Source organism: Nesoenas mayeri (assembly GCF_963082525.1).
Source record: "Nesoenas mayeri genome assembly, chromosome: 5".
Classification (NCBI taxonomy): Eukaryota; Metazoa; Chordata; class Aves; order Columbiformes; family Columbidae; genus Nesoenas; species Nesoenas mayeri.
Window position 1 is genome coordinate 37,166,195 of NC_137548.1, and position 27,029 is coordinate 37,193,223.

Genomic DNA, 27,029 nt, shown 5'->3' on the forward strand with positions numbered 1-27,029 from the left:
TCAGTCTGGCAGCTCACACCTCTGACAGCAGTTTTTTTCAGGTTCTTTGCAAAACCTGCACACTCTGGCAGATCCTACAGTGAATTACTGCTGATTCATATTTTGGCTTGGATGTAGTTTCACTGAGGTCTGGCTCATGGTAAGTTAGTTCAAGGTATTTGGTTTTGGCTGTGCTACCTTTCTGCTTGCTTAAATCCTTGAACCAAACAGACACTGGTGTTTGCAGAAGTGAAGCAGTAGAATAATGCCTACAGGTAGAATGGGAAAGCAGAATTGCCTTTTCAACAGGAGCTAAACCTTCTATCCGCCTTGTTACAGTGTGAAGCTCCACCTCTAGGATGTGGCTTCACAGTTGATTGAAACTGATCTCATTCTGAGTTTTTGATGGAAGAAGCGCTCCTACTGGCTCCCTGGTATCAGCCCTGTTAAAACAAACCCTGCTCAAAATGACTTGTTTGAATATGTAGTCATGGGGTTACTAGCATGGACATGAGGAAGATAAAACACATTAGGAGTTGAAATGAGAGTTTGGCTTTCTTCTGTATCTTGGGATGTGGCCCCAAATAGTGTTAGTAATGAGCTAGTGGGGACTACACGCAGCTCTCTCCTCATTGTCTGCTAGCAGCAATTTAAGTCTTGGCTAGAGCCTCTTTCCTTTGATATTCCACTATCATTGATTTTCCTTTGAACACTGAATCATTTATCCTAGTCTTCTCCCTGTTAAAGGATGAGCTAATGTAATTTTATATATATATTTTTTTTTAATTTTTTTTTTTTTTCTGTGATCAGCAGAACAAGTGAAGCCTCATTTCTTATGGACTTGTCCTGATGTGGCACTGCTGTGTGGATTCTCTTTATGTATATTAAGCAGTGTCTGCACATGCTTGCCATTTTATCAGAGACAGCTTTATTAGGATTTGTTTCATCAATTTGGCTTTGCATTTCACAGAAGTTACCTTTGTACAAATTTAGATGGAATGGGGCAATGGCTTAAACATGCTTTTCTGGCGAAGAAAGGGGACCCACAGGCAGAAACACCAACAGACAGTGTAATTGCATAAGGCTTCTTTTCTTAGGAAATCAGGCTAAAAAATTAGTCTTTTGACAGAGACGTCTGCAGAAATCTCAGATCATGCTACAGAGACAGGAAGAAAACTGAATCTTGCTGCTTACTATGTAAAGGCTTCCAGATACGTGCTGAAACAGATTTCTCATAAGTAAGGCTAAGCCAGCAGTTGGTATTTACTCACTTGGTTACCTATCTTCAGCAATGTCCTCATCAGGCTTTAGGAACTTGTTTTTTTTGCTAGAGTGCACTCATGCATCAATTGCTTTCATTTATTTTTAATTTAACCTTTATACTTGAATAAATGGCTATGTAGGTAGTAAGACAAGCTCTTAAAGACTTAGGATTTACAGGACTCTGTTTATGTCAGTGATGCCATGAAAAATAACGGCTTTGAAGGCAGCCAAGGATACAATCCTGTTATTGTAGAAAAGCTAGACTTGAGGGGTTCCATTACATAGCATCTTCTCTGTGAGACTTTTACTGTGTAATAAATGCTGGGGTATCTTATTGTTTTCCCCTCTCTTTTGTAACTTTACACTTAAGCTTCCATTGCCTTAGAAACTAAAATAAACAATTTGTGAAAAGAAGAACTGGCATATTTCAGTTTTCTTGGTGGATGCCAGTTTATTACGAATGGGTCCAGCTACAATCAAACTTAGCAGATTTATTCAGATTTGGTCATTATCCTGAGCTCATCTTGAGCTCTGAGAGAGTTCTCTTACAAATGTCTTGCCTACCCCATAAAAGGGCAGCAGGATCCTGGAGCCCAGCCACTTCAGCTTCTTGGGTCTCCTTCCAGTCATTTGGGCCTTGAAATAAGTCTGTGGTGCCACTAGATAGTAACTTTTTTCCTTGAACTAGTTTACAGCTGGATCAATTCCCTGATACTCTGACACTGTCATTACAGAAATGCTGGAGCAAGGGAGCAGGGAGGGAGCAGTCAGTCAGGTTGAACAGGAAACATGGGGCTACCCTTCCAAGGGACCATCCAGGTTTATACAAGATGACCATGACCCTGTAGAAAGCGTTATATATTGAGGGGTGTGAAGGGAAGAGGGAGGGAAAGAAGGAGGGAGAACATGTCTATCTGACTGTGGGAACTCAGTTACGGTCAGACCCCCATCCATCTTTTTCTCCTGAGCATGAGTCTCATGATGAGCTTCTGAGTAGTGCTGGCTCCTGCTCTGTGATCTCCATTTCAGCTGGTCACTGTGTCTGGTGCATCGGATTGCAGGAGATGGACAGAGAAGCCGTGGCGGGATCATGACTGTAAGGGAGACACAGATCTTCCCCATGGAAGAGAATGATCCAGAGACAAGGTGTGTGAGTTACTGCAGTGTGTGAGATGGAATTGCTTTGTAACCCCCTGGGAAGAAACATAAAAATGGATAAAAATTTCTTCACTGTAGAGTGACTGAGGGTTTTTTGCAGAAAGGCTGATTATCCAGAAGCTGTAACTATCGGGCATAAAGCACTTGTAAATTCAAAATACAAGTCAATGAAAAATAAACTTTCCTGATGTGACCCCGCCACCTGTGAGACCTGACATGATTGCACCATCCTGGGCTTAGAGCAGGTCCTTGGAATAACCAGCTGTTTAAGCTTTAATGGCCTGGGCATCTTATTTCTGACACAGAGAGGACCTTATTTGCTCAGAGAAGTGTTCTTCTGGAAACCAACTGTGATCCTTGTTTCCTATCAATCCATCTCTACCTCATTAGTGAGTTTAAAACAAAAACAAAACCATATAAGTGAGCTTTCACCTCCAGACAGAAAAAAATTTGCTTCTATAGAGATTTTCCCTGTCGACAGCAATTAGCTGCCTTGTTGCACCCCTCCAACAACTTGTTTGCCAAATACCAGGTCTCTGGTAAGGAGATCCTCCTACCCTGATGATTAGTGTCAAAGTACAAGTGTCAAAGTAAAACCAAAATGAAATTTGGCACAGACTGTCAAATTGTCAAAGCAATTTAAAGCAGTATTTCCCATGGTTTCAGTGTCCCCTTCAAACAGATGCAACTAGCTGGGTTTCTAACAGCACAAGAATTGGTAAATAATAATAATATGAATAGCAAGGGAATTGGAAAAAATTGGATGCTCAGATCCCTTTCATTTGCAGTGGAATTTGGGCTAGGAACTTATTTGTTTTTTTGACAATCGTGGTCTCAAGACTCGATGCACACAGCAGCTGGCTCTATAGTAGTTGTCCACGTTTTGTGGGGTCCCAGTTCTCATGTCCACATTTGTTCCCCACACGTTAGCTTTGCCATAAGAACTCCTCTGCTAAGCTTTTCATCCCTTCCACTTGATTTTTCCCTTTTTGTTTTCTTCCAGTTCGCCACTCTGGATATGGCCACGGTTCTCTTTTGGTTTCCCCCGTCTTGGGGCCGCCACCCCGAGCACAGCGCCGGAGCCCCCAGCCGGGTCCTGCCGCCTCGGCAGCGGCGAGACAACCACACAGCCGCTCCACAGCTACGGGGCCCGAAGCGATCGAGCCCCCTCTCCTCTGTGCGGAGGATCCGGGCACGGCAGCCCGGTGCTGCACGCCGGGCCGGTACCGACAGACGCCGCGCACCCCGCCTCAGCTGCCCGGCCAGTAGCTGCCGTACAACATGGCGGCGCCCACCGTCCGCTCGCACGGGCGGGAAAGAGGAAGCGTCCGCCACTCTAAGCCTCCCGGTGTCCGTGACGACTACCCCGCAGGGAGTTCCTGCAGCTGGAGACAAGGGTTTCGCGGAGACGCAGGTAGCGGGCGGGCCGGTGCGCAACCCGACGGGGCGTCTGTGGGCCGGGCGGCGGGGGCTGGGAGGTTGCTGCGCGCACCCCGGGGGCGGGCCGCGCCGGCAGGTGTCCCGCCCGCGCACGCTGGTGGGCTCGCGGTTTCTCTGGCCGGGCCCTCGGCGCCTCCTACCTGCCCGCTTCCCGCGGGGCGGCACCCCCCGGGAGAACTACGGCCAAGCCTAAATCGGGCAGCGCCTTCGCCCTACTGCTAAGGGGTGCTGCGGCCCGTCCCTAGCTGCCCCGATCCCGCCGGGCCTGCGAGGAGGCCCAGAGGAGCGCTCGCTGCAGTTTCCGAGGGGGCCAGGCCCACCCCCGGTCCGCGGCCTGACCCCGGGCCGCTGCCGGCCGCGCAGCTCCCCATGGCGGGCAGCCTGGGCCTCCTCGGCTCGGCCCGCGGCCCCCCCCGCGCTGGTGCTGGTGCTGGGCTGGGGGCGGTGTGTCTCATCGGAGCGTCTCCTGCCGGGGCGGGGTGTGCTTGCGCCCCCCGGTTCCCGAAGGAGTTGGCGGTAGGTAGCAGCTGTTGGGCCTCATCGCTTTCAGTCTTTCAGTTTAAGAAGCGAGAGTAAATTACCTGCCGGTCCACGAGCGTTCGGGCAGGTGCCCATGTCCCCTCCCCGAATGCTGTTAGGGGCTGTAGCAGCACCCACACCACAGCTTCTGCCGGTGCGTAAGGGCAGACCTTTAGAGCATGTGGTGCGCTGTGGAGATGGGGGTGCAGGGACAGGACTGATTTCGGTCAGGGAGCTCAGCTCTTTTGTGGTAGAGGCAAAGCTGTGTTATAAGTAGGTGTTGCTTTTTTAGGGCTTTTCAATGTCTGAAGAGCCATTTGACCTTAATATGGATGTGAATGTAATGGACAATGCCTATTTTTCACTAAAGCATTAGTAGATGTGCTTATTCTGCAGTAATATAATCTTGTCTAGGTTGATATAGTTTCAAACTGAGCTAAAATATGTTGATGATATCCCTGACTATTTTATTATTATTTTTTTTTTAAACACAAGAGTTTGGGGAAGCATCTAGTTGCAGCAGTATAAATCAGTGGATTGCCTTTAAGTTTTCTGATGGTGTGATGAACAGCGGCATTCAGTCTCCTGTACTGCCCCGTCCACCGCTGCAGCAGTCTGTCTGCTGAACCCCAGTCTTTCAAAGTGACACTCGGTCCTTCTTCCATCAGGATTGTGAGTTGTGGCTAGAACCTTGATATGATACCAGTGGGTGTATTTAGTACCTCTAAACATGTATAATTAAGTTGTATTTAATTTCTACCTCCTTTTTCTTTGCAGGCTATGATAAAATCTTACAATGCCATTTTGAGTGGATGAAGTGAAGGGAGGAAAAGTGGGATAAAAAAAATGCCCAAGCAAACAGCAGTGACAATTACTTTGGCAACCCTGCTTGGTGTTGCAGTGGGAGGCCTGGTTTTGTGGAAAGCAGCCCAGCGTCGGAAAGGAAAATCATGCTCTAGTAGTCAGCGAGAGGAAGCAGCTATAAACTCAGGAGAAGAGAAATTGATTAAGACAGAGGATAAGGAGGTGCTTCCCTTCTTCAGATCTCCCACCTTTTCCTGGGTAGCGAGGACCCTTGGTGCAGACATAGCAATAGTTTCAGAGCAGGAGGAATGGGATCGTGTTGAACCTTTGCTGAAGAAGGAGCTGGAGCAGTGGCCAGTGCTTGGAATTGATTGTGAGTGGGTGAGTGATGAAGCAATGTCTCTCCTTTAGGTTCCAAATTGCCATGAGAAGTCACCTGGGGAGGAGTGATTCCTTTACTTGAATGGATACGACAGGACTGACTATTGAAAATTGTATTCATTTGCTGAGCTCCTGTGATTAATCAACTCTACTGTGGTGCTTTAACCCCAGCAGGCAACTAGGACCATGGCAACTGCTCCCTCACTCTCACCTCCCCTCTTGCAAGTGGAATGAGAGAGAATTGAAAGGGAAGGGGGAAACACTTGGGCTGAGATAAAAACAGTTTAATGAGACAGATTAATGATAATAATAATTTATATAGAATAAGTGATGCACAAGGCAGTTGCTCACGTACACTGGTCACATGCAGCTGATCCCAGAAAAGCAGAGATTCAGACAGCAGTTTGTGCTCAAACATGATCACAGTTAACAGCCAGTCCCAGAAAAGAAAGCGCCCTGATCACGAACAGCTGATCCTGAAAAGAGAGCAAAAAGGCAAAAGAACAAAATGCCAAAAACTGAATGGCAAAAGGCTGAACTAACAAACTAACACAGAACTAATGAGCCGGAAAAACTGGCTCCAGCTATATATAGAGCATGCAGCTAATGACAGGGAATAATCTCATTGGCCAGCCTGGATGTCAATCTGGGTGCTCTCCTGTCTATGCTCCGTCCTAGCTTCTATGTGCATCTGCAGCTGTAAAGGTGAAAAAAGTCCTTGGTCTCCTTGGCAACAGCCAAAACATCAGTGAGTCCTCACCTTCTCTCCATACCAACTCCAAAACACAACCTGGCTACTGGAAGGAAGAGCATGGGAAGTTCCATGTGTTGTCACATTCTTTTCATATTAAATCCAAAACGAAAGACTGTGCTAGCTACTATAAAGAAAAGATTCTAACTACTTTGAAGAAAAATTAACTCAATCCCAGCACAACCAGCACATGTACTAAACATAGTGATTGTGTTTATAGCCATAGTGATAGTGTGGCTAAATATAGCATTATGTGATTTGTATAATATCTCTTTAAAGGTGATTTACTAGAAGTAGCTTGGGTTTATACTGTTTTAAATCCAGCTACATACTTAAAGAAAAAAGTTCTTAAGAATAATAAACCCAAAAAGGATAACAATGATAGGTAGAAATACATGGTGTTTCAAAAATATAGTGATTTCAAATTGGGTCCATCTTTTTTAAATACCCCATAACTCACTGGGACTACTGGAAAGCAAAGGTTGTCTTCCACTTGTACATTTGCCTGTGTGGACTCTGAAAACAGGCTTGAGTAATTTATAAATCCTGGCTTTGCCATTATTTTAGCTGGAAATTTATTACTTATTACTGTTTTACTAATTACTATTTATTACTGGAAATTTATTCACAGTCATTTGTATAAGCCCCAGTTAAACAATGTGTTTGCCATAAACATTTATGTAGTGGGTGGCTTTGTGCCACTTTATATGGATTAAGAAATGTGTCTGATTTCTTCCACCAGCTCAGCTATGAGGGGGAAGGGTGACAAGGGAAAGGTTTCTGTTGTGGGAGTGTGGCAAGAAGTAGCTGGGGGACAGTAACACTGAAACAGATGATGTAATTTGCTGTACAAATTAGTACAAAGACGTAACAATAATTGACTGTATGAATTGATAGGTATTTATTGTCTTCAGTGGTCTCTTTTGCAATTTGTTTCAGCTCCAGTATTGCTAATAACATTGTAAACCAGACTCTGTTTTTTGTCTTTATTTTAGGTATCTGTGGAGGGAAAAGCAAATCCTGTATCTCTCCTACAGATGGCTTCTTTCAGTGGCTTCTGCGTTCTTGTTCGGTTGTCTAGGCTTGTTGCCAGTGGACAAACTATCCCAAAGACCCTGTTGGACATCATGGCAGATAGTGCCGTGTTGAAAGTTGGGGTAGGATGCTGGGAAGATGCTTGCAAGTTACTTCATGATTACGGTCTTCCAGTCAAAGGGAGCATGGATCTTCGGTATTTAGCCATGAGACAGCGGTGAGTGTCTGAAAACAGAGGCATCATTTGAGTGGAAGTATTTTAGAAGTAATTTGCATATGCTGAATGATACCTGGCAGGTGTGTCTGGAGTTCTCAGGGTGGTTTTAGAGCATCAGTATTGATAGCTACAGCCCAAGAACATGTCATGGTTCTGTTCTATGGTCTTAACAGAAATGAAATCTTCATGAAGATTTCATGTGCTAATTGTGTCTGTTAGTCTTCTCATGCAATATCCATATGGATTTTGCTGAATATGATGCTTCAGCTTGTAAGAAACCCAGGCACAATGATGTAATGCAGTAAGAGTGATCACCATGTCAACAGATGTTTAAATACACTGCCTAGAAGTGTGGGGTAAATGTGCCAGGGTACATAAGTGGAACTGTTGAATTACACAATTTCTTGAAAAAATGACTAAAATCAGCTCTAATTTTTTCTTTTAATAGCAATACTTCCATTAAAAGGTTACAATTATGAAGCCTTTTTCTCATCATTATTCCTAAAATAAAATTATTTACTTGGGAATATTCTTCACATACAGTATATGTGTGCCTGGATGTAGTGTTAGTGGTCTGGGCATGGATTTGCTGACCTGATTGTGCCTTTTTAGCACTGAGGATGGACTTCTTGTCTCTAGTGGCCAGGATTCCTTTGGGTCATTCCTGGCTCTCATGCTTGTGATGAACCCCTGGGGCAGGCGATCCGTCACACTATGATAAACCTCTGTATTTCAGAAATGGGTAGCTCAGAGCCAAACACTTCAGCCTTAAATGTTACCAACACCCAGCCTTGAATGTTACCAACTCCCGGCCTTGCTTGTTTTGCATATTGCAGGCACTAGATAATTGCTAAATCTAAAAGTGACATTTTAGCAGAGGGGAGGGAAGGGGCCCGTAAAGCTGACAGGCTGCTGTGTGATGTTTGAGTTGCATTGTATTCTGGCAGGTTCAGGGTGTATGAGACCATTTGAACTTGCATGGTCATATAGTTTTGTTTTTAATATGTTTGTTTCATTTTTCTTGTTAAACTGAAGGAAGGATCTACTTCACAACTGCCTTAGCCTGAAGTCTTTAGCTGAAAAAGTCCTGAACTGCCCGCTTGACAAGTCTCCTCATGTGCGTTGCAGCAATTGGGAGGCAGAAGAACTGACACCAGATCAGGTGTGTCTTCAACTTCATGTTTGGGGAGGAAAAGCAACCATCTTAGTAGAGAAGAGGCATTAACACAGGGAGATCTGAGCCTGCTTTGAATTCTGCCTCAAAACCTTATGTGTGACTCTGTACCTGCATTTCCCTCATTTTCCATGAAGATCATTATCAGGTGTTCTCACTGCATTCTTGACCCTTGTTTTCCTTTAGTCCTGAAAGTCTACAAGGCAAGATCACTTGAAGAAGTGTTTGTGCACCCAAAACCTCACCTTTTTATTATTTTTTTCCCCTTCAATCTATAGAAGTCAGTGCAATATTAGAGAGAGGCCCTGGAAACCTTCATTTTTAGACCTTTATGATTTCCTTGATTGCTCACTTTCTTTAGTCATGCTGCAGATGTCTACAAAATCAGTGACCAGTAGAGGGAGTGACAGGATAAATAACCACACTGAATATTTGTAGACAATGTGTCAGAAGGCAGCATTTTATTAGTTAAGGGAGAGCTTGATGGGCCAGGAGGGCATTTAAGGCCTGGCTGACCTTAATTTTTTTCAGTCCTTTGAGGTTCTTAGGGTCACCTGTGAGTATTTAAAGTCTGACTGACCCTAAAAATGTGGCTTGTGGTAATGTTATGAAGGTGTCACTCAACTGCCAGAACTTTGCATGATCTTCAGAAGGAAATAAATCCAGCTTCTGGCTTTACTGTACCAAGTATGTAAGACTGATAATGGTTGGGAGTGTTTGCTGTTTTTCAGTGTCTTGATGTCTATGCTTTTCTGCAGGTTCTCTATGCTGCCAGGGATGCCCAGGTCTCAGTGGCTCTGTTCCTTCATTTGCTGGGACTTGCCAGCCTCCCTGCTACATCTGAAGTTGAAAACTCTGCCACTTTGTGGGAGAAAGCACTGGGTAAATGCCGGGGCTTGGTGGATATCCCATTTAGAGGAAGGAAGAGTGGCAGCACCGGAGAGGGACGCTCCCCTCACAAAACAAAGAATCGGAAATCTTCTGTGAGCGGCCAGCCCTCTGGCAGTCAGCAAGTGAGAGATCCCCGGAGGCAGAAGCGAAAGCCTCTGGGCGTGGGATATTCTGCACGGTAAGTCTATGAGCACATTTTACTCTTTGTAGCGCGGAAAGAAATCTTTGAATGATGCCTCATTCTCTGTTCGTTAAACAAAGTGGATAACATGAGCTGGGAAAGGAAACACAGGCCCTAACAGTCATGGGAGCCTGATCCTCTTTCTATTTTCCCATTTCCCCTCTAGGTGATATTGAAAGTGGGGGCAGCACTTGGATCTGTTCTAGCTCATGAGCAGTTGGAGGGGTTGTCTGTTGGCATTTACTGCCCACACAGCTGTGCCATGTCTCCTGCATGGAGAAGGTGGCAACTTCATGGGGCTTGTCCTGTGAGCAGGATCTGCCTAGTTGGCTACTGTTTGTACGGTGCTGCCCCAGGTCACTGCAGCCACAGAGATGCCAGGGCGCTTAGCAGAGGTGACAGCTAAGGTTAGGAGAGGTGAGGTGCCAGAGGCAGCCAACAGGCTGTGGCAGCATCAAAGCACTGCGCTTCTGTGTTGGTCAGGAAGAGGGAGGAGTGAGCCGTACTGCTTTGGCCTTGCAAAGGCACCTGTTGCTGCATTCAGGATCTCTGTCGCACAGGCAATTTTGTGGAGCAAATCCTAAATTCTTACAGCCTTTTGCTAATGAGAGTTCGGTTTTTTTTAAACTAAAACAAGTTGGAGAAGTCTCTTTAGCCAAATTGCAATGGAAGGTGTGGAGAGCTCGGATGTTTGGTTTTGTTTGGATACAATCTAATAAAATTTATCACATGGATGTAGGAAATAAAATTGTCTGTAATTACCGTTTGTAAAGAAACCCAGTTATTTTAGTATTTGTTTTCTCATTTCGAAGTTTATTGGCTTAGTGATGGAGGCATTTTAATGTAGTCAATAATGATTTATTTCATTAGCAGTCATTAATGACATTGTGTTGTACACAGCAAGTCCCTCCAAATTTATCTTTTTTGTTTTAATTGGAGCCTGTGTCATACAAAATAGAAGGACTGCCCCTCAGGGGCAGATTAATATTTAAACAAAATTGCATGCCAAGCTAAATTGAGATCTCCTCATGTTTGTTTATTTATTTATTGTTTTTAACTGCACTTGACTTCATGAGAAATCTGTAGACTCTCTTTTTTTTACAGTATCTCAGCAGCGTGTCTCTGATCTGTAATAAGACTGAATGTGATTTCAAGAGTCCTTTTGCACTCTTGCTTTCTATAAGCCTGCTTAGTTCTAAGTTTATTCATTTAGAGTTTGGAAGTACTCAAATTATCATGGTGATTGAGCCGAACTAGTGATGCTCAGTGGAAGGAGACCTTTGATATCGTTGTTATTGTTTTATTGGTTTTTTTTTTTCCTTACATGGACCTCAGAAGAAATTGTTTTGTCAAATTACATAGACTGTGAATCAGCCTTTTTAGCTGGTAGAGCTCTGCTGAGTCCTTACCTATATGAACTTGCTGGAGAGAACACAGGAAACTTTTCCACAGTGTATTGTGATATGTTTTTATCCCTGGCTAGTTCCTCCCACGTACTTCCCAAGCCTAGCCTTTTCTGCTCTTCAGTGTTGTTTGAAGGAGGTTGGCAGAGTAAGGAAATGTTTTATGTAAAACAGAGCCCTTCCAGGCTCTGCCACAAACCCCCAGAGATGTCTCAAGCAAGATTCGTGGCCACCGACTGAGTTGAGGTGCCTATGTTTCAGAGGGCCTCAGTCCAGCTTCACTATTTCCATGGACTCATGTTGTTTGGGTTCCCAGGGCTGCAAGAGCTTTTTTATTGCATTTCTCTTGGATGAATAAAGTAATAGCTGTTCACAATAAGTTTTAGAAGAGTCATCTTAATAAAACATTAAAATACAGGCTTCGGCAGCTGATCCTTGAAACTGCCTTGTCTGTAAGTTGACGCTGCCTTTTAACTTACTCTTAGTTCATCATCCTTCTTGACTTCAGTTCTCTTTTATTTTCTAATTTTATTTTTTTTTAAATACTGTCATCATTGATGGCATCTCTTGGAACCTGTGATTCAGAGTTAATTTCTATTGGCATTGGGAAAGCAAAAATACCTTACAGTCAGTTGGTGAACCCCAGGTAAGTTTTTAGATGTTATGCTTCTATTAACAGCAGCCTGTGCAGTGCTGAGCACTCTTAAGTGTGTGTTTAGGGGCACTCCTGTGGTTTGGAGGAGGCTGCATGTATTTTACTGTGGAACACATTGCTATAGAGAGCTGTTTTTTTGGCATGCTGTTATAGTTGCTGTAATGCTGCCCTTGTTTCATAGAAAATCTCCACTGTATGACAACTGCTTCCTGCATGCACCAGATGGACAGCCTCTGTGCACTTGTGATCGGAAGAAGGCTCAGTGGTATGTTGACAAGGGGATTGGAGGTGAGCATACCAATTTTCCTGTTGGTATTTGAAATATAACTTTTTTTTTTCCTGTTTCTTAGATAATTGGGCATGAATTTTTTGTATCCTTTCTTATTGGAAGCACTATTGGGAATTCACTAGGATGACTGCTGTGTTTTAGCATCTTTATTTTAACTTTCAGATACTTTTCTTTTTCTTGAATATTCTCTATTTTCTTTTACCCTTTCAGAGCTAATTAGCACAGACCCATTTGTTGTGAAGCTGCGGTTTGAGCCTTCAGGACGTCCTGAGTCTCAAGTTGATTATTATCTGACAGTCAAAGAGAACTTGTGTGTTGTGTGTGGCAAGCGAGAATCCTATATCCGGTGAGTTGTTCGGTGGTTTAGGAGAAAAATGCGTGTTTTGAAACAGGACTGAGATCTGCATCTAGTTTGGCATCCAGAAACTTGGTTAGTGGCCTGAAACATCATGCTTGTTCACATCCTGGATGTGTTATCACTGTTTGAATTCTCTGTAGTCGCATGTGTCTGGATAAGTTTGACACTGAACAGGCCAGCCTTTCCTCCTCTTACAGAGACAGGAGGTATCAGTCCTTGGAGAGAACAAAACATATGTAAGCTGTATGTGCTGCAGTTTGAATTACAGGGTGCAGCAGTATGCCAACAGGCTGTTCTAATGGCATTCCCTTCTGAAAATAGCTGTGCTATTCCTTCCACTACTTAGTCCTTATAGTTTCTTAAGGTTTAGGTGAGCCTGAAGTTCATGAGGTCACAAAGGGTGAGATTTTTGTCTTTGCAGCTGCTGCTGTTTAGCTGAGAGGTTGTGTCTCTTAGTGCATTGCTTGCTTTTTTTTTTTTTTAATGGTATGAATTACTTTTTGTAATTGAAAGCAACGAAATTTTGGAAGGCAAAATAAAGAAATGCAGAAAGCTTGTGAAGTACAAATAGATATTTTATAAAAAAAGTTGCAGAACCTATTGCTACACTGAGGGCCTGATCATGGGCGTCTTTGTTTTTCTGGACTTTTAGTACTAGTTGACCCTTTGTGGGCCAGGAAGAGGAGAAACAGGGGAGCAGCAGCTCCAGGCAAATGGAATGAGCTGGCTGGTTTGTCTTCCATAGGAAGAACATTGTTCCTCATGAATACCGAAGACACTTCCCCATCCAGATGAAGGACCACAACTCTCATGATGTGCTGCTACTCTGCACGTCCTGCCATGCCATCTCTAATTACTATGACAACCATCTCAAGCAGCAGCTGGCTGAGGAGTTTGGTGCTCCCATCGGCTCCGAGGAGGGCGTGCGCCTGCTGGAGGACCCTCTGCGCAGGCAGGTGCGCTCAGGGGCCCGAGCCCTGCTGAATGCAGACAGCCTGCCTGACCCCCGAAGGGCAGAGCTTCTGCAAAGTATCAAGGACTTCTTTAACACAGAGGCAGTCACCCCAGAGATGCTCCAGGAAGCAGCTGGTCTGGAAACCAGGTATAACGAGCCCATCCACAAATGTAACATTTTAGTCATTTATGTTAGCACATAAGTTCAACAAAAAGTTGTCTACACACAGAGCATTGGGCAAATTCTTCTGCAGCAAAATAAAAGAAAATCCAGCAGGATTTGCAGAGCTGAGGATCACCTATACTGACTTCCCTCCCCCACCCTCCTCACAGCTTTTTACTGAAAATAAGACAAACCCCATTGCTGGTCTCTTTGGGATATTGATGTATCTTCCCTAAAGTAATGGTGTGTCTGAATTTGAGACTATTAGGAATTGGTCTGCGTAGGAAAAAAGATCCTCCAAAAGCATAACCTTTTCACTTGTATAAGGCTGAATAGTCTGTATTTATAGTATTTTGATGCATTTAACTGGAAAGCAAGGATAGGAAGAAGGTAGTTGTATGTGCTGTAGCCTAAGGCTCTAAGCAAACAACCACACTACATTTCTTACTGTGTTTTTGTTTTTCCCCTTCTCCCCTCAACCCAGTAGTGGTCTGTGAACTGCAGCTCTTGTTGCTTCCCCTTTCCTTTTCTCTTCTAGCAATTTCCTTCAGGTCTTGCTCTCCATCTTCTCCTCTACTATTTTATACTTCTTTTGAAGGACAGATCAGGAAGGGAGACTGAAAGACATTATCAAAACTCTCCTCTCTTCCTCTTTCTCAAAGTCTTTCCAAATATCTTTTCTTAACTAGTATGTGGTCCCTGCATGAAGTCAATGTTTTCTCCTTGTTAAGCTTACTGTTGTTTTTAATGTGCCAATGTCATAACTCTCAGCCTACCTAGGCAGGGAATCCAGTGGCAGGATCAGGGCTCTGGAGTGTCATAAGGGCCTTGCCTTGAGAAATTTGCAGTCTGTCTCCTGAGGAGCTTGTAATGGACCTTGAGAGCCTTGTTAGTGTTGCTATAAAAGAATAACACTCTCTCAGTTGAAGTAAACCAAGTTCCCAGTGTAGCTGTGTTCCAGAAAGCAGTCTGTCATTGAAGCAAAGCTTAAAACTCTCCCTCCTGGTTAGCTTACTGTGTGTCTGTAATTGAATTCCACAGCTGAAATTATCTTCAGTGTCTTGATGTTCATTGCAGGCAAGCCTAGAGTCTGACAGTGGGCTTGTGTGAAAATAAACTCTCTTTGTGTCCTGGCAGGATCTGCAATGAGAGCTACATGCCACATGGACTGAAGGTGGTGCAGTGTTTTGCTAAAGGAGGCCTGCGCTCACTTATGCAGTTGGAGAGACGCTGGCGGCAGCATTTCTTGGACAGCATGCAGCCCAAGCACCTCCCAGAGCAATGGTCAGTGGACCATAACCACATGAAGCTGATCCGAAAGTATGGGGAAGATCTTCAGATTGAGCTGTCATGAAACCAACTTCTTGGACTCTAGATCATAGAATCATAGAATTGTTTTGATTGGAAAAGACCTTTAACAAAATTATGTCCAACCATTAACCTAACACTGTCAAGTCCACCTCTAAACCATGTCCCTTAGAACCTCATCTGTGTGTTTTTTAAACACCTCCAGGGATGGTGACTCAACTACTTTCCTGGGCAGCCTGTTCCAATGCCTGACAAGCCTTTTCTTGAAGAAATTTTTCCAAATATCCAGTCTAAACTTTCCTGGCGCAATTTCAGGTCGTCTCATCTCATCCTGTCGCTTGCTACATGGGAGAAGGGACCAACACTCTCCATGCTACAACCTCCTTTCAGGTAGTTGTAGACAGCGATAAGGTCTCCCCTCAGCCTCCTTTTCTCCAGGCTAAACAAACAGTTTCCTCAGCTGCTCCACACAAGACTTGTTCTCTAGACCCTTTACCAGCCTTGTCACCCTCCTCTGAACTTGCTCCAGCACCTCAGTGTCTTTCCTGTAGCGAGGGGCCCGAAACTGAACACAGTATTCAAGGTGGGGCCTCACCAGTGCTGAGTACAGTGGCACAATCACTTCCTTAGTCCTGCTGGCCACACTATTCCTGATACAAGCCAGGATGCTGTTGGCCTTTTTGGCCACCTGGGCACACTGCTGGCTCATGTTTAGCCAGCTGTCAACCAGCACCCCCCAGATCATTTTCTGCCAGGCAGCTTTCCAGTCACTCTTCCCTGAGCCTGTAGCGCTGCCTGGGGTTGTGACCCAAGTGCAGGACCCAGCACTTGGCCGTGTTGAACCTCATACAATTGGTCTCAGCCCAACGATCCAGCCGGTCCAGATCCCTCTGTATGGCCTTCCTACCCATCAGCAGATCAATACTCCCACCCAACGTGGTGTTGCCTGCAAACTTACTGAGGATGCACTCAATCCCCTCATCCAGATCACTGATACAGATATTAAACAGAACTGGCCCCAACACTGGGTCCTGGGGAACACCACTGGTGACTGGCCGCCAACTGATTTTGGCTCTGTTCACCACAACTCCTTGTGCCTGGCCATCCAGCCAGTTCTTTATCCATTGCAGAGTACACCCATCCAGCCATGAGCTGCCAGGTTCTCCAGGAGAATGCTGTGGGATACGGTGTCAAAGGCTTTACTAAAGTGTAAGTAGACAACATCCACGGCCTTTCCCTCATCCACTGGGCAGGTCACCTCATCAGAGAAGGAGATCAGGTTGGTCAAGCAGAAACTGCATTTCATAAATCTGTGCTGACTGCACCTGATCGCTTTGTTTTCCTGTATGTGCTGTGATGTCACTCAGGATGATCTGTTCCATGACATTCCGCAGCACTGAGGTCAGACTGACAGGCCTGTAATTCCGCACATCCTCCTTTTGGCCCTTTTGTAGATGGGCATCACATTTACCAACTTCCAGTCAACTGGGACCTTCCCAGTTTGCCAAGACTGCTCGTAAATATTTGAAAGTGGCTTGATGATCACCTCCACCAGCTCCCTCTGTACCCTTGGTTGTATCCCATCTGCTCTCATAGACCTGTGTGTGTCCAAGTGGTGTAGCAGGTCATCAACGATTTTCCCTTGGATTATTGGGGCTTCATTCTGCTTCCCATCCCTGTCTTCTGGCTCAGGGATTGGGTACCTGGAGAGCAACTGGTCTTGCTATTAAAGACTGAGGCAGAGAAGGCATTTAGTGCCTCAGCCTTTCCCTCATCCTGTGGTGAGGACAGTGTGTAGTGGACAAATGTAACTGAAGATGGAAGGACTTTTCATTTCTGTTTCTCCACTAACATCTGCGCCTGGGTTTGCAAACAGGCAGCAATGGATTTGCCAGATTTGATATTTCATTGAGTTATATCTGTGGACTTGAATTTTCAGGTGGTTTGGAATTTTTAATCCTAGTCTGTCACTGACTAGTTCAATGCAAGTGACATGCTAAGGGAACTTGTCTTCTCAAAGTGACAATGGAGAGTTATTTTCAACCCCCTGGGATGGCTGGTGCCTCCAGACCATCTCCCTTATCACAAAGCACAATATGTGCACATTACCAGGTTTTCTAACAGATACATGTGCACCCTTAGCTGCACCTTGAGAGTCTCCTGATAAAAGTCTTTGCTCTCAGTGCAGTTGTACTCATATGAGTTCTTCTCAGAGAAGACTCCCTGCCAGAGAGAAATTCCTTGTTTGGAAGTGGCAAAGAAACCTTACTTTTTTTTTTTTTTTTCTCAGATTTGGAGCTGTATCAGCATTGCGTATAGGCCTCAGTGAGTTTCCTGGTGGCAGATGCCTGATGAGAAGCAACACTCTGTGACTCTGACAGTATGGAAGCTCCCATGTCAAGTCTTTCCTTATACAGTTTCCAGCAACACACAGTCTATAAAAACTGTTATTTCCTGCTTCCGTGTGTTTATCCTGAATAGCTCTTGTTGGGTACCTTTTTATATCCAACTCGAATGGGGTCAGGCATCTTAAAAGGGGTGAGAGGAAACAAATTTTATTTAAAGACTACCATCTTTTAAGATGTCAGACCATGTGTGGCAGAAGACTGGAAAATCTGGTGTTCTGTTCGTGGATTTGACATGTGGTAGTGAGCAGGTCATACTCTCTCCATACCTGTATCCCTGTCTCTAAAATGGGACTAATAATACTTGCCTATCTCACAAGGGTGTTGTGAGGCATAATTAATTCATGTGTTTTTTTCTAAATGCTTTGAAAATATAAGCTAGTGTGTGCAAATTATTACTGTTGTTTTTTTTAAAATGTGCTGCTGTCTGACTTTGTTAAATATTCATGTTTTTTGCCTGGTGCTAGACTTTAGTTATATTTAACTTTTTAAAAATACATAACCCTTCCTGTGAAATGACTTCTGATTGTTTTGATTGCATGGGATGAGTGTGCTTGTCCTCAATGAGGAAGCTATGCTCAACTTCTATAGGTCTCTGTAAAGAAGTTTCAGTAAAACCATGAATTCATACCTCATGCTACTGCGTATAGCACATTTGACCCATATTTTATTATAACATTTGGGCACAATTGTGGACCTGCTGTGATCGTGGCTGAAACTCTCCCTTATCAGATAATTCGAGAAATTTCACAGGCCAGGGGTAGAAATCCAGTTTGTAGCAGAGACCGAGTTAAGTAGGAGCCGTGAAGAAATGGTACATTAATGCCATCCCAAGAGGAGCTGCAGTAGCAGCCCAAGGACAAGGAATCAGAGATTAATGACAAATACTACTTAGCACAGAGCTGCAAATAAGACCATTTTCATTATAAGGGCAATTTCTTTCCTTTCCTGTATCACTGACAGGTCTTAACAAAAACTGATCTAGCCAAATGTGTTATGTCTCTGTGCTAATTCACACAGCTGATTGCAATCTCGGCAAGAACCTCCTGTCTGTAGCAGCAGTTTGAATGTAACTATTTATCTCCAAAGCATTTTAAGCATGTGTTCAGATAGTGCTATTTCCTATCTTCAGTGACATCTGATCAGGGTGGCAGACCTCTTTATATGGCTCAGAAATTCCTTTTCAATAATCAAGAGTACAAGGTGCCCATCTTCACTTCTTCATCTTTGTTTTTTCTCCCTTTGTTCTGATACAGGAATTCCTGATAAAGTTGTCCTTGTTTAATGAAACCCAGGTGCTGACCACAAGGCTCTTGTCTTTTCTGTTTGTAAAGTCAATAAAATGATGTCGAGAAAAGAACCAGACTACAGATCCTCTAAATTTAAGGAGTCAGTGGTATCACTAAAGAGGGTTTTTTTTCCAAATAATTTGTTCAGAAATAGAAATTTGCAAGCAAACTTCCTTCATAAATATATGCTTAACTAGGATTCTTTGTTTGTAAGATATCCTTAACCTGCATCATTTTAAATCAACCTTAAAGAGGAGAGGAAATGGTATATTTATTGTGCAGAAAGATTATTTTTATATTATTATGATTTTAAATTTTCGGACAGTCCATAGATAAAACTTTCATGTATATATTTGTCACTAATTGTTAAATTCAAGTAAAAATCTGCTCTTTTACCAGACTTACCACTACTGAAGCTCTTTTTTCCTTCTTTGCATGCGTGCTTTTTATCTTCTTTTCTTGTGTCTCATCCTGTCCTTGCGAGTCTGTCATTCTGTACAGTAACACCTGGACCTGATCCTCTGAGTTTCCCTTTGCAGTGCCTTCCCCGACCCATCTGCAAGAGATCAGCCATGGAAGAGCCCGTGCTGGCAGCAGCACTGGACTTTGGAGTGATGCGATAGCAAGTTTGCTCAGGTAGACTTGAATTTGTTGTTCTAAGGCTTTCAGTGGATTCAGGTGCTGTCCTGTCATGTTGGTCAGTCATGATGGCTACAGATCCACCTTTTTAAAATAAAAACTTTTATTTGCTCAACCTGAGCATTCGTCTAGGTTGCCCCAAGTGCTGTACTGTACTAGGACCCTCCTGCACCAAACCATGCACATGCATTTTGTCTGTGGAGGGAGAGAATTGCCTCTTTGTGTGGGCAGGCTTTCACAACATGGGATTTTTCTTTCCATCACTTGTCACTTTACATTTCTAAGTTTGCCCAAGGTACGTTGCCAGAGATGAGGTAGAGAAGTTTTCGTTTTACCTGGCGCTTGATGTCACCTGCCTCAAACTACTTCTTGCAGGTTGGTGGGGAGCACGCTCCATCTGATGAGGTTCCCAAACCTGTCATAGTTTATGAATTCCCCACAGAACTTGCCTCCATCCTTTTTGGTTCAGACATTACACCCATATGAAATGGATGTGTTTTTCTAAAAATATGACCAGGTACATGTTTCCAGATGCACTCCTCTGAAGCAGGAGCTGCCAACAGCCCAGGTTAGCTTGCCTTTCTCCATGGGCTACAAACTGATTTCTGTCTTCCCAAACACTATAGGTGACCTTTTTCTTGGCTTTGCAGTAACTTAGACATTATCGCAAGGTGCAGGAATTACCAGGTGAGCAGTATTTTTGATAGCCTGGCAATTGGAGGTGCAGTGAGTGCTGCATTTCTGAGTAGACCATACATGACATGTTAATTATGCTGCTGACAGGCTTGGCATTTGGACTGCCTTGGTTTCCCTCCTTGACAGTCTTTAAAGGTCCCAGCTGTCACATCGATGACTGACAGGACTGAAGACAACATATGTCCATGGGCTTCTTGCACTTTTCTCTGGAATTCACTAATGGCAGGGGTGGGAAGCTATCTTCCTGTTGCATTTCTATTGCTCTGGCTCCCTAAGGGGTATTGGAACTTCACACTATCTGTAACGTGATTTTGGCAGGTTTGTTTTTTTTTCAGTCAAGGCAACGTGGTTAGACTTGAAGTACCACATTGTGCTGACCCTGTACCTAAATGCCTTTGAGGAACTGGGCCCTTTTCATGTGTGGAAGGAGTTTTGGTAATAAGCTGTCGCCAGGAGTGCAGTGTCCTGTGCTGATTTAGAGGCACCTTCAGTCTGAAACAGTAGGTCAGTTCCCATCACTGGTCCTTCATCTCTTTCCTTCAGGCCTCCACAGTAGTTTAGACCTGTACTGTCTTCCTCATTTTCAGAGTTTGACACAAACGGTTATCCCCTTGATGTACTTTGGAAATAAGGACCATTTTAAAGCCCTTTCTCTCATTTCTATGCAGTGCTGTGTTATTGACGTAAGAGCTCTCCCCCTGCCTCAGGGGCACATTATTCTGGAGAAGGGAGAGGTAGTTGGAGGTAAGTGCAAAGAAGACACATCCAGCTTTCTCTGTGGGTTATTCAGGGAGCCACAGTGTCCCCTCTTGTGTTAGCCCCACACCAAGGGAGTTCTGTTGAAGGCTTTTACAGGAAGAAGGAGTAATGCAAGAGACAAGATGGTTAAGCTTAGTAGTGGGTAAAAACATGCAAAAAGCCAAATAAACATGCACAGAACATAGTTTCCCATATTCAAAAGAGATTCCTCTCACTGTGAATTCCACCCTGAATGGCAGACAGCTGTGTCAAGGATCATCTGCACCAACCTTAGAGGTGAATCCTCTCCTCCCACTTAACCATCACGGTGCTTGTTCCTGTCCTGAATTAGCCAGTGTGATACTACCTGAGGTCTCAGTGGTGTTGGTCACCAGGAAACAGAGCAAACCCATCTTTTATTATTTTTCTTTGCAAGCTATTGGGTAAGTTCAGTTTCAGAGATGGGGGAAGTGCAGAGAACTGGAAAAAAAAAAAAGAGGATAAAAAGAGGATGGAGGCCTTTATTGTAAAATAGAGAAGTCATCTTCAGATAACAAGAAATTATTTCCTTGTACAGAAAAAACTCTAGTTTCAGCTATAGATGATATAAAATATGGCTTCTGTCTTTCTTTGCTTAAAAAATTGAAAGATTGTGCAGTGGTTAAGGAGCAAAAAAGGGAAGACATTGATATATCTCAGCACAAATGTGACAAATCTGGGAAGAAGATACTAGGCAGCTGTCAGAAATGCAGGCTTAAGAGAAAAACTGCCTGTTGAAACTCCCTCCACAAAAAAACTGCTGCTCTAAGAGGCTGTTTCACATGGTAGTGTGCTCCGTGGGGATCTGACATGTATCTGTTTCACACTGATTAACAGCAAGTCCTTTCCAATTGATTGTCCTTTGAAAAATGCCAAAAAGTACTTTGCATCAGCTGAGATCTGCCAGTCGCTCTCTCCGTTTTCCTCTGTGGCCTGACTCTGACCAGAACATTCAGTCAAAAATAAAAGCAGAGAGACTGACTGCTGGTGGCAAGTTATGGAAATCAGAGTGGGACCTCCTTTCAATGCACTGTGAGTAAAAAATCATTATCCCTACTTGTCTAGCAATGGCTATGGAGAGCCCAAATTATGCTATGTGTATATAGTTTTATGTCAGATTTTTGCTATTCAGATAATGATTTCCATATGTTTTAAAAGTGTTACACCCTCTTCTTTCCCCTTCTATTTCTCCTGTGATACATATTGGTAGCAATAATAGATGCGGGTCAGCTGCACATCTTAAAGCACTGTGCTGATGTCTGAAAGACCAGTTCCATTTTACACATATTTTCCCCACACTAGATAAAGAATCAGTACAAGCTGTAAGATTAGAACTTGAGAAATCCTTACAGAGCCCTGGAAAACATCAGACTAGACTGCCTGTCTCTTGACAGATTGGTTACGGGGGACAAAACTGCCTTCAAGTGCATGTTCTGTGCACGACAGCCATAGGTGACAACTGCCAGATGATGCTGATTGTTAGACCCTCAGAAATACCCAAGTATCTTTTTTTTCCCTCTGCTTTGTAAACGTGCATTAGGACTCTTAATGCATCTGGGCTCTGGCCCCATTAGCTCCATGTGACCCCCGTTCTGCTCCAGTGCTTTCAAGGTTTCCAGTGTGTAGTGAAATATTGGAGGGTGCTTTTGCTACCTGCAGCGTGGAAGCTCTGCTGCAACTTCAGACAAAGAAATCAGTAGGTGGGGTAAGTACAGGTGGAAGTAAGAGCTAAAGAAGTGAATTAGCTTTGTTTCACTTAATTGGAATAATCACCAGTTAAAACCAGAAAGACATGCTGCTAGCCATCGTCCTTTAGCTGGATGTGTTTCACTGCTGGCTGTGGCTAGTCAGTGGGTGGATATCAAAAGCTTATTTCTTATGACAGGCTGCAGTAGGGGATGAGGAAGAGAAATTGCCATAGCTAGCAGGTTTGTACTTGGGTAATCACCCTAGCTGTCTCAGCCTGCCTTGCCCTAACCTTGGAAGGAAAGAAGCTGAGGGAAGCCTGGATGGGTCCTTGTCCTCTTCACTGCCTCTTTTGCTGAGGACCTGCCACTCTAGAAGGTGCGTCCTGTGCTCTGCAGGAGACACCAGGATGTGAATGTGCCTTATGAGCAAAGCCCAGAAGAACAGGGGACAAGGAGATGAATAAGAAAAATGTTGTGGTGCGGAGGAGGGGGATTTTTGAGATCTACTTTCTAGTCTAACTAGAGCAGAAGGTTATGGACTTAAACGTCAACAAAGGAGATTTGGGCTAGTCACAAAGAAAAGCTTCCTTATGGTATGCATTGCTTCATGACATGGATCACATCGCTTCCTCACAAGCACAGTGACTGGCTGCCCAGCTGCAAACCATCTGTGCTGCCCACCGACAAACCTGGAGGTGATAAAAACTGAAATATTTTAGCTAACTCTGCGGCTGTTCTGCTCCCATATGCGCTATGTGCCCTTCAGCCACCCGCTGCCACGACTGACACGCAGCGCTTCTCTCTGAACTGCTTTAATTAATGTGTGCCTGCTCGCGATTTTTATAGCTCTTAAAAACTAGCTGTGAGTGGTATCTTGTATCAGAGAGAGGTTTTATGACCGCTGTGAAGCGTGCCATTGCTACCGCTGAGGAGGTGACCTTGGCACGTGTTCCCTCCCCTTCGCTCCTCGCACTGTGTTAGCACCACACTTTGCTCTTCTGGTCAAATGCTTCTAAAAAGGACAGGAGCCAAATGGGGCTTGTTTTGTTTTTAATGCAACTTCATAGCTTTCCAAAAATCCCTGCTCCCTTAGAGAAGAAATACAAAATACAGATTTCCAGACCTAAACAAACTTTCTCTTGCCAAATAAGCACTCCTTTTTTAAGCCTCAGAACTTCATTTAAAGAAGATGATGGTTGTTTTGCTGTTGTTGTTGTTCAGTGGGTTTTTTTTCCCTCTTGGGAAGTTGGATGGACAAGGAAACAAATTGTACTGGAATCAAGGTGGGAAAATCATGCCAGTAAAAACAGCACGATTTTCTCACTCTGACTTTACAGGGCTGTACTTATATCCCAAACTAAGATGAAGGGGGAAGCCCGGAAAATGCAATCAACTTGAAGGGGATTCCAAAAGCCATGAGGTGCTGTGTTTTAGGCACACACTGCCAAAAAATACCCAAATGATCCACGAAGGCAGCAATGGATGAGGATATAGGAGTTGCTGTGCTGGACTGAAGCAAAAATCTAGTTAGTTCAGGATCATTTCTCTGAACTTAGTGGTCAGTCATGAGAGCTTGGTTCTCCCTTAATAGTTTATTTTTCACACTTTATATTTTCAAGGTGAAAGCCAGTTGATATTTCTTGTGCTAGTTTGAGGAGAGCTAGAAAGAATTTTTCTAGCAAGTCTCCTGTCACCAAGACATGTGGCAGCACCTGCCATGCTGGGGATGAGCTGTATGGTCAGCAGGATTTAATTTCACCTTCCCCTCTCTAAACACCAGACAGTCTGTAAACTCTCAATGAATCAGCTGTCTGAAAAATGTCAGCTAAAGTGGCTGCACGTGTTCCTACCAACAGGAATTCCCAAACTGCATTTAAGGTTTAAAGACAGTGGAGAAATATACTGATTGATATGACACTGCTTCAGTTTGCGTGGCTGAAAGGCTCCTGCACAGAGGGACTGTTGGTTAGTTAATAGGGCATTTTATTGGGAAGAACTTCAAAGTCTTCACATGGATTGACCTTTGAAGTACTCTGTTCTCTAGATGGCTCTCCACTTCTTTTAAGGATGGGAAATGCAGGGAGTAATGGTAAACATAGTAAGGGTGTCTATGGAATGAAGTGTGTGTGTTTAGGCAGATCCTGTGGTAACCTACACAAACTATTTTGCACGTTTTAACAGTAAAGACTTCAATGCTCTAGGTGTGCTTGTTTGATAAGGCAAAAAAGGCTTTTCCGTCATCCTTACTATGTTTGTTGGTGGATTGTGGTGATAGTGACGTGAAAAGATGGAGAGGAACAGCGTCAGAGACACCTAATCTGGCTTCCCAATTACCATGTGTGGCAGAAGAATATCTGCTGCCGTGTACATTTGACATGGAGGGGACAAAGAAGGAATTCAAGTTGCCTTTATTGTCCTTATTGCCTCTGCTGAAGCTGCTTGACCATCAACAGCTGCACTGTGCTAACCAAGCCCTTGTAAGGTAACTTGATGATGAGCCACTGGGGAGAGGGACCATAGTGGCAAGGAGACAAATGAGCAGATATCATCTGTTCAGGCTTGAGGAACACTATGGCTGTGTCTTGAGCAGTGAAGTACTGAAATGCCAATGGTCCTTACTAGCTATGCCTACTAATGCCCACTGAGATGCATCAAGTGACCTATTTTCCAAGCTACCACAGATAGCCTGAAGAGAGCCCTCTGGATGCATCTGTCATGAGAGCCAGAAAATCAGCTCTGGCTTGCATGCTGTTAATTACTATTTTGATTGGGGGTGGATTTTTGGATGGTCTTTTTTGTTTATCTAACCAAGTTTGATCTGATGCTGTCAAGGGGGGTGCGAAGGTCTGTTATGTGATTATAACTCATTCGCCTGGCAATGCAATGCTATAGACACCTTGAATCCTGCAGCTGTGTCCATCCTGAGGGAGCTGCACTGGTTTAACACTGTCAGTATATTAAAGCAGCATTGTTTATGTACCGACAAGCTCCTCTGTCCTTAACAGTGAAAACATGAAGTAATAAACCAACATTTTTTTTCTGACAACAAAGAATAAAAGGTGTTAAATCTGTGTCCCCCCACCTCAGGCTCCCGGTGAGGTGTATTTATGCGCTGCTGGCAGCCTGGACCCCTGCTGCAACCCAGCAGACTTGTAGAAAGGAGCCTGCTGAGGAACTGGGCACTGAGGTGTGAGGCTGTCACAGCAGTGCGGCCAGCCTGTCTCGGGAGCAAAGGAGGAAGAGCCAGTCCTGGGGAACGGAGCTCCTCCAGTTCTCACTTCTGTCATTGCAGACCTCATGATTTCACCTTTGGCTCCTGTCCCCTGTTAAATTCACATCAAGAAGACCCAAAACACACAGGTCAAATGTAGGAAATATGTCAGTGCTCCTTCAGATAGCTCCTGTGGGCAAGTCTGCTCTTGTCATTTTTATAATCTCAGATACCTAGAAAGGGCTGATGGTGCCCCAGTAGCTGAGCTCAAGTTCAGCAGGTGCAGTGGTGGTAGGGTATTGCACCTCAAGTGCAGCTAGCTGGAAATGGTCTAACAGTGCTGGAAAAAATGGTTCCCAAATGCAGCAAAATAGCTTCAGGGAAAAAAAAAAACAAAACCCAACACCAATATAAAAAGAGAGTGAAACTGGGGCTTTTTAAGGAGACCAAGCTTCTGAACAGGATTTCAGAGCTGCAGCTGATTGCTTTTCAGAGAGCAAAGTACTTTCCTTAAAGTGTGTCTATCCGCCCCACTTCTTCATTTCTGACCTCCCTGGCATCCATAATCTACCTTCTGAATCTCACTGTCAAAGCTGTGAACTGCTGACTTCAACAAATCCACAACAAAGCATGACACATGGGCTGAGGTCAAGAAATGACAAAATCACCTGAGGCACAAAATCAAAAGTACCTGCAAACTCTTCTAAATCTTGATGTGCTGGCTGTAGGACATTTATTGACTTCTGCTCGGTCCAGGGCCAAAAAATGGGCATCTGAGTGAATGTGCAGAGTCTGCCTCAGTTCAGCCCATGGAAGACAGTGCCAAGTCACTGGTTCTAGTGTTTTATTAGTGAAAGAGCTGCATCTGAGCCAAAAATGAATTGTGAATTTTGTTATTTATACTATAGTAGCTAGTGGTCTAACTATGCATGGAAATTTGTGTGAGCCCCAGTTCATGATGAATGGTCAATGACCTAATGGTCTGATGCCAGCACAAACAATTTCTGTTGCAGATTATTTAAAACAACTTCATTTTTAGCTAGATATGGTGCTAATGGCACCCCAAATAATAGCCAGATCTTCTATCATCCTTATTCCTCTCCCACAGCACCCCAGATTCAGCAGCCCTCAGTTTTGTCCTGCCTCATTTGCAGTATGAGCAATCCACCTTCTGTTTTCCTTCTTCTTCCTTACCATACACCTAATTTCACTCCCCCTGGTATTTGTGCTCTTTTCTTTTTCCCGCAGGCTTGTCCCAAAGCATCCAGGGCAGTGCTGAGTGTGCCCATGAGAGGAACAGCCTCCTGGCTTTTCCTTGTGATGCATGGGACACCCAGCCAAGGAATTCCTGGCATTCCACGAAATCACTCCTCTGGTGAGCAGTTTCTTCTTGTGGCTCCC

At 44.1% G+C, this 27,029-nt stretch overlaps 1 protein-coding gene across 8 annotated transcripts; it reads left to right on the forward strand.

Annotated features, from left to right (window-relative positions):
• Positions 1 to 18,694, forward strand: EXD2 (exonuclease 3'-5' domain containing 2). 8 transcript variants are annotated; one of them, XM_080345909.1, is made up of 14 exons: positions 1 to 139; positions 2,272 to 2,388; positions 3,404 to 3,814; positions 5,137 to 5,544; positions 7,291 to 7,547; positions 8,583 to 8,709; positions 9,480 to 9,790; positions 12,033 to 12,139; positions 12,351 to 12,486; positions 13,244 to 13,600; positions 14,753 to 14,935; positions 15,239 to 15,313; positions 16,054 to 16,132; positions 17,214 to 18,694. In XM_080345909.1, exons 4-13 carry the CDS (start codon positions 5,206 to 5,208, stop codon positions 16,127 to 16,129), a joined length of 1,968 nt encoding a protein of 655 aa, XP_080202035.1. In that variant the 5' UTR covers positions 1 to 139; positions 2,272 to 2,388; positions 3,404 to 3,814; positions 5,137 to 5,205; the 3' UTR covers positions 16,130 to 16,132; positions 17,214 to 18,694. The 8 variants fall into 8 exon arrangements, 7 of the variants coding, with proteins under 7 accessions (XP_080202035.1, XP_080202038.1, XP_080202039.1 ...); XM_080345912.1 differs by lacking the exon at positions 16,054 to 16,132 and adding an exon at positions 16,177 to 16,202; XM_080345913.1 differs by having other exon boundaries at positions 14,753 to 14,899.
• Positions 18,695 to 27,029: the final 8,335 nt, after the last annotated feature.

Excerpts from the sequence above, each read along its gene's own strand:
- EXD2 (XM_080345909.1), top strand. The coding sequence starts at position 5,206 with ATGCCCAAGCAAACAGCAGTGACAATTACTTTGGCAACCCTGCTTGGT. Across the intron at positions 13,601-14,752 it reads GCAGCTGGTCTGGAAACCAG|GATCTGCAATGAGAGCTACA; the intron begins GTATAACGAGCC and ends GTGTCCTGGCAG. Across the intron at positions 15,314-16,053 it reads ATGCTACAACCTCCTTTCAG|AGTACACCCATCCAGCCATG; the intron begins GTAGTTGTAGAC and ends TATCCATTGCAG.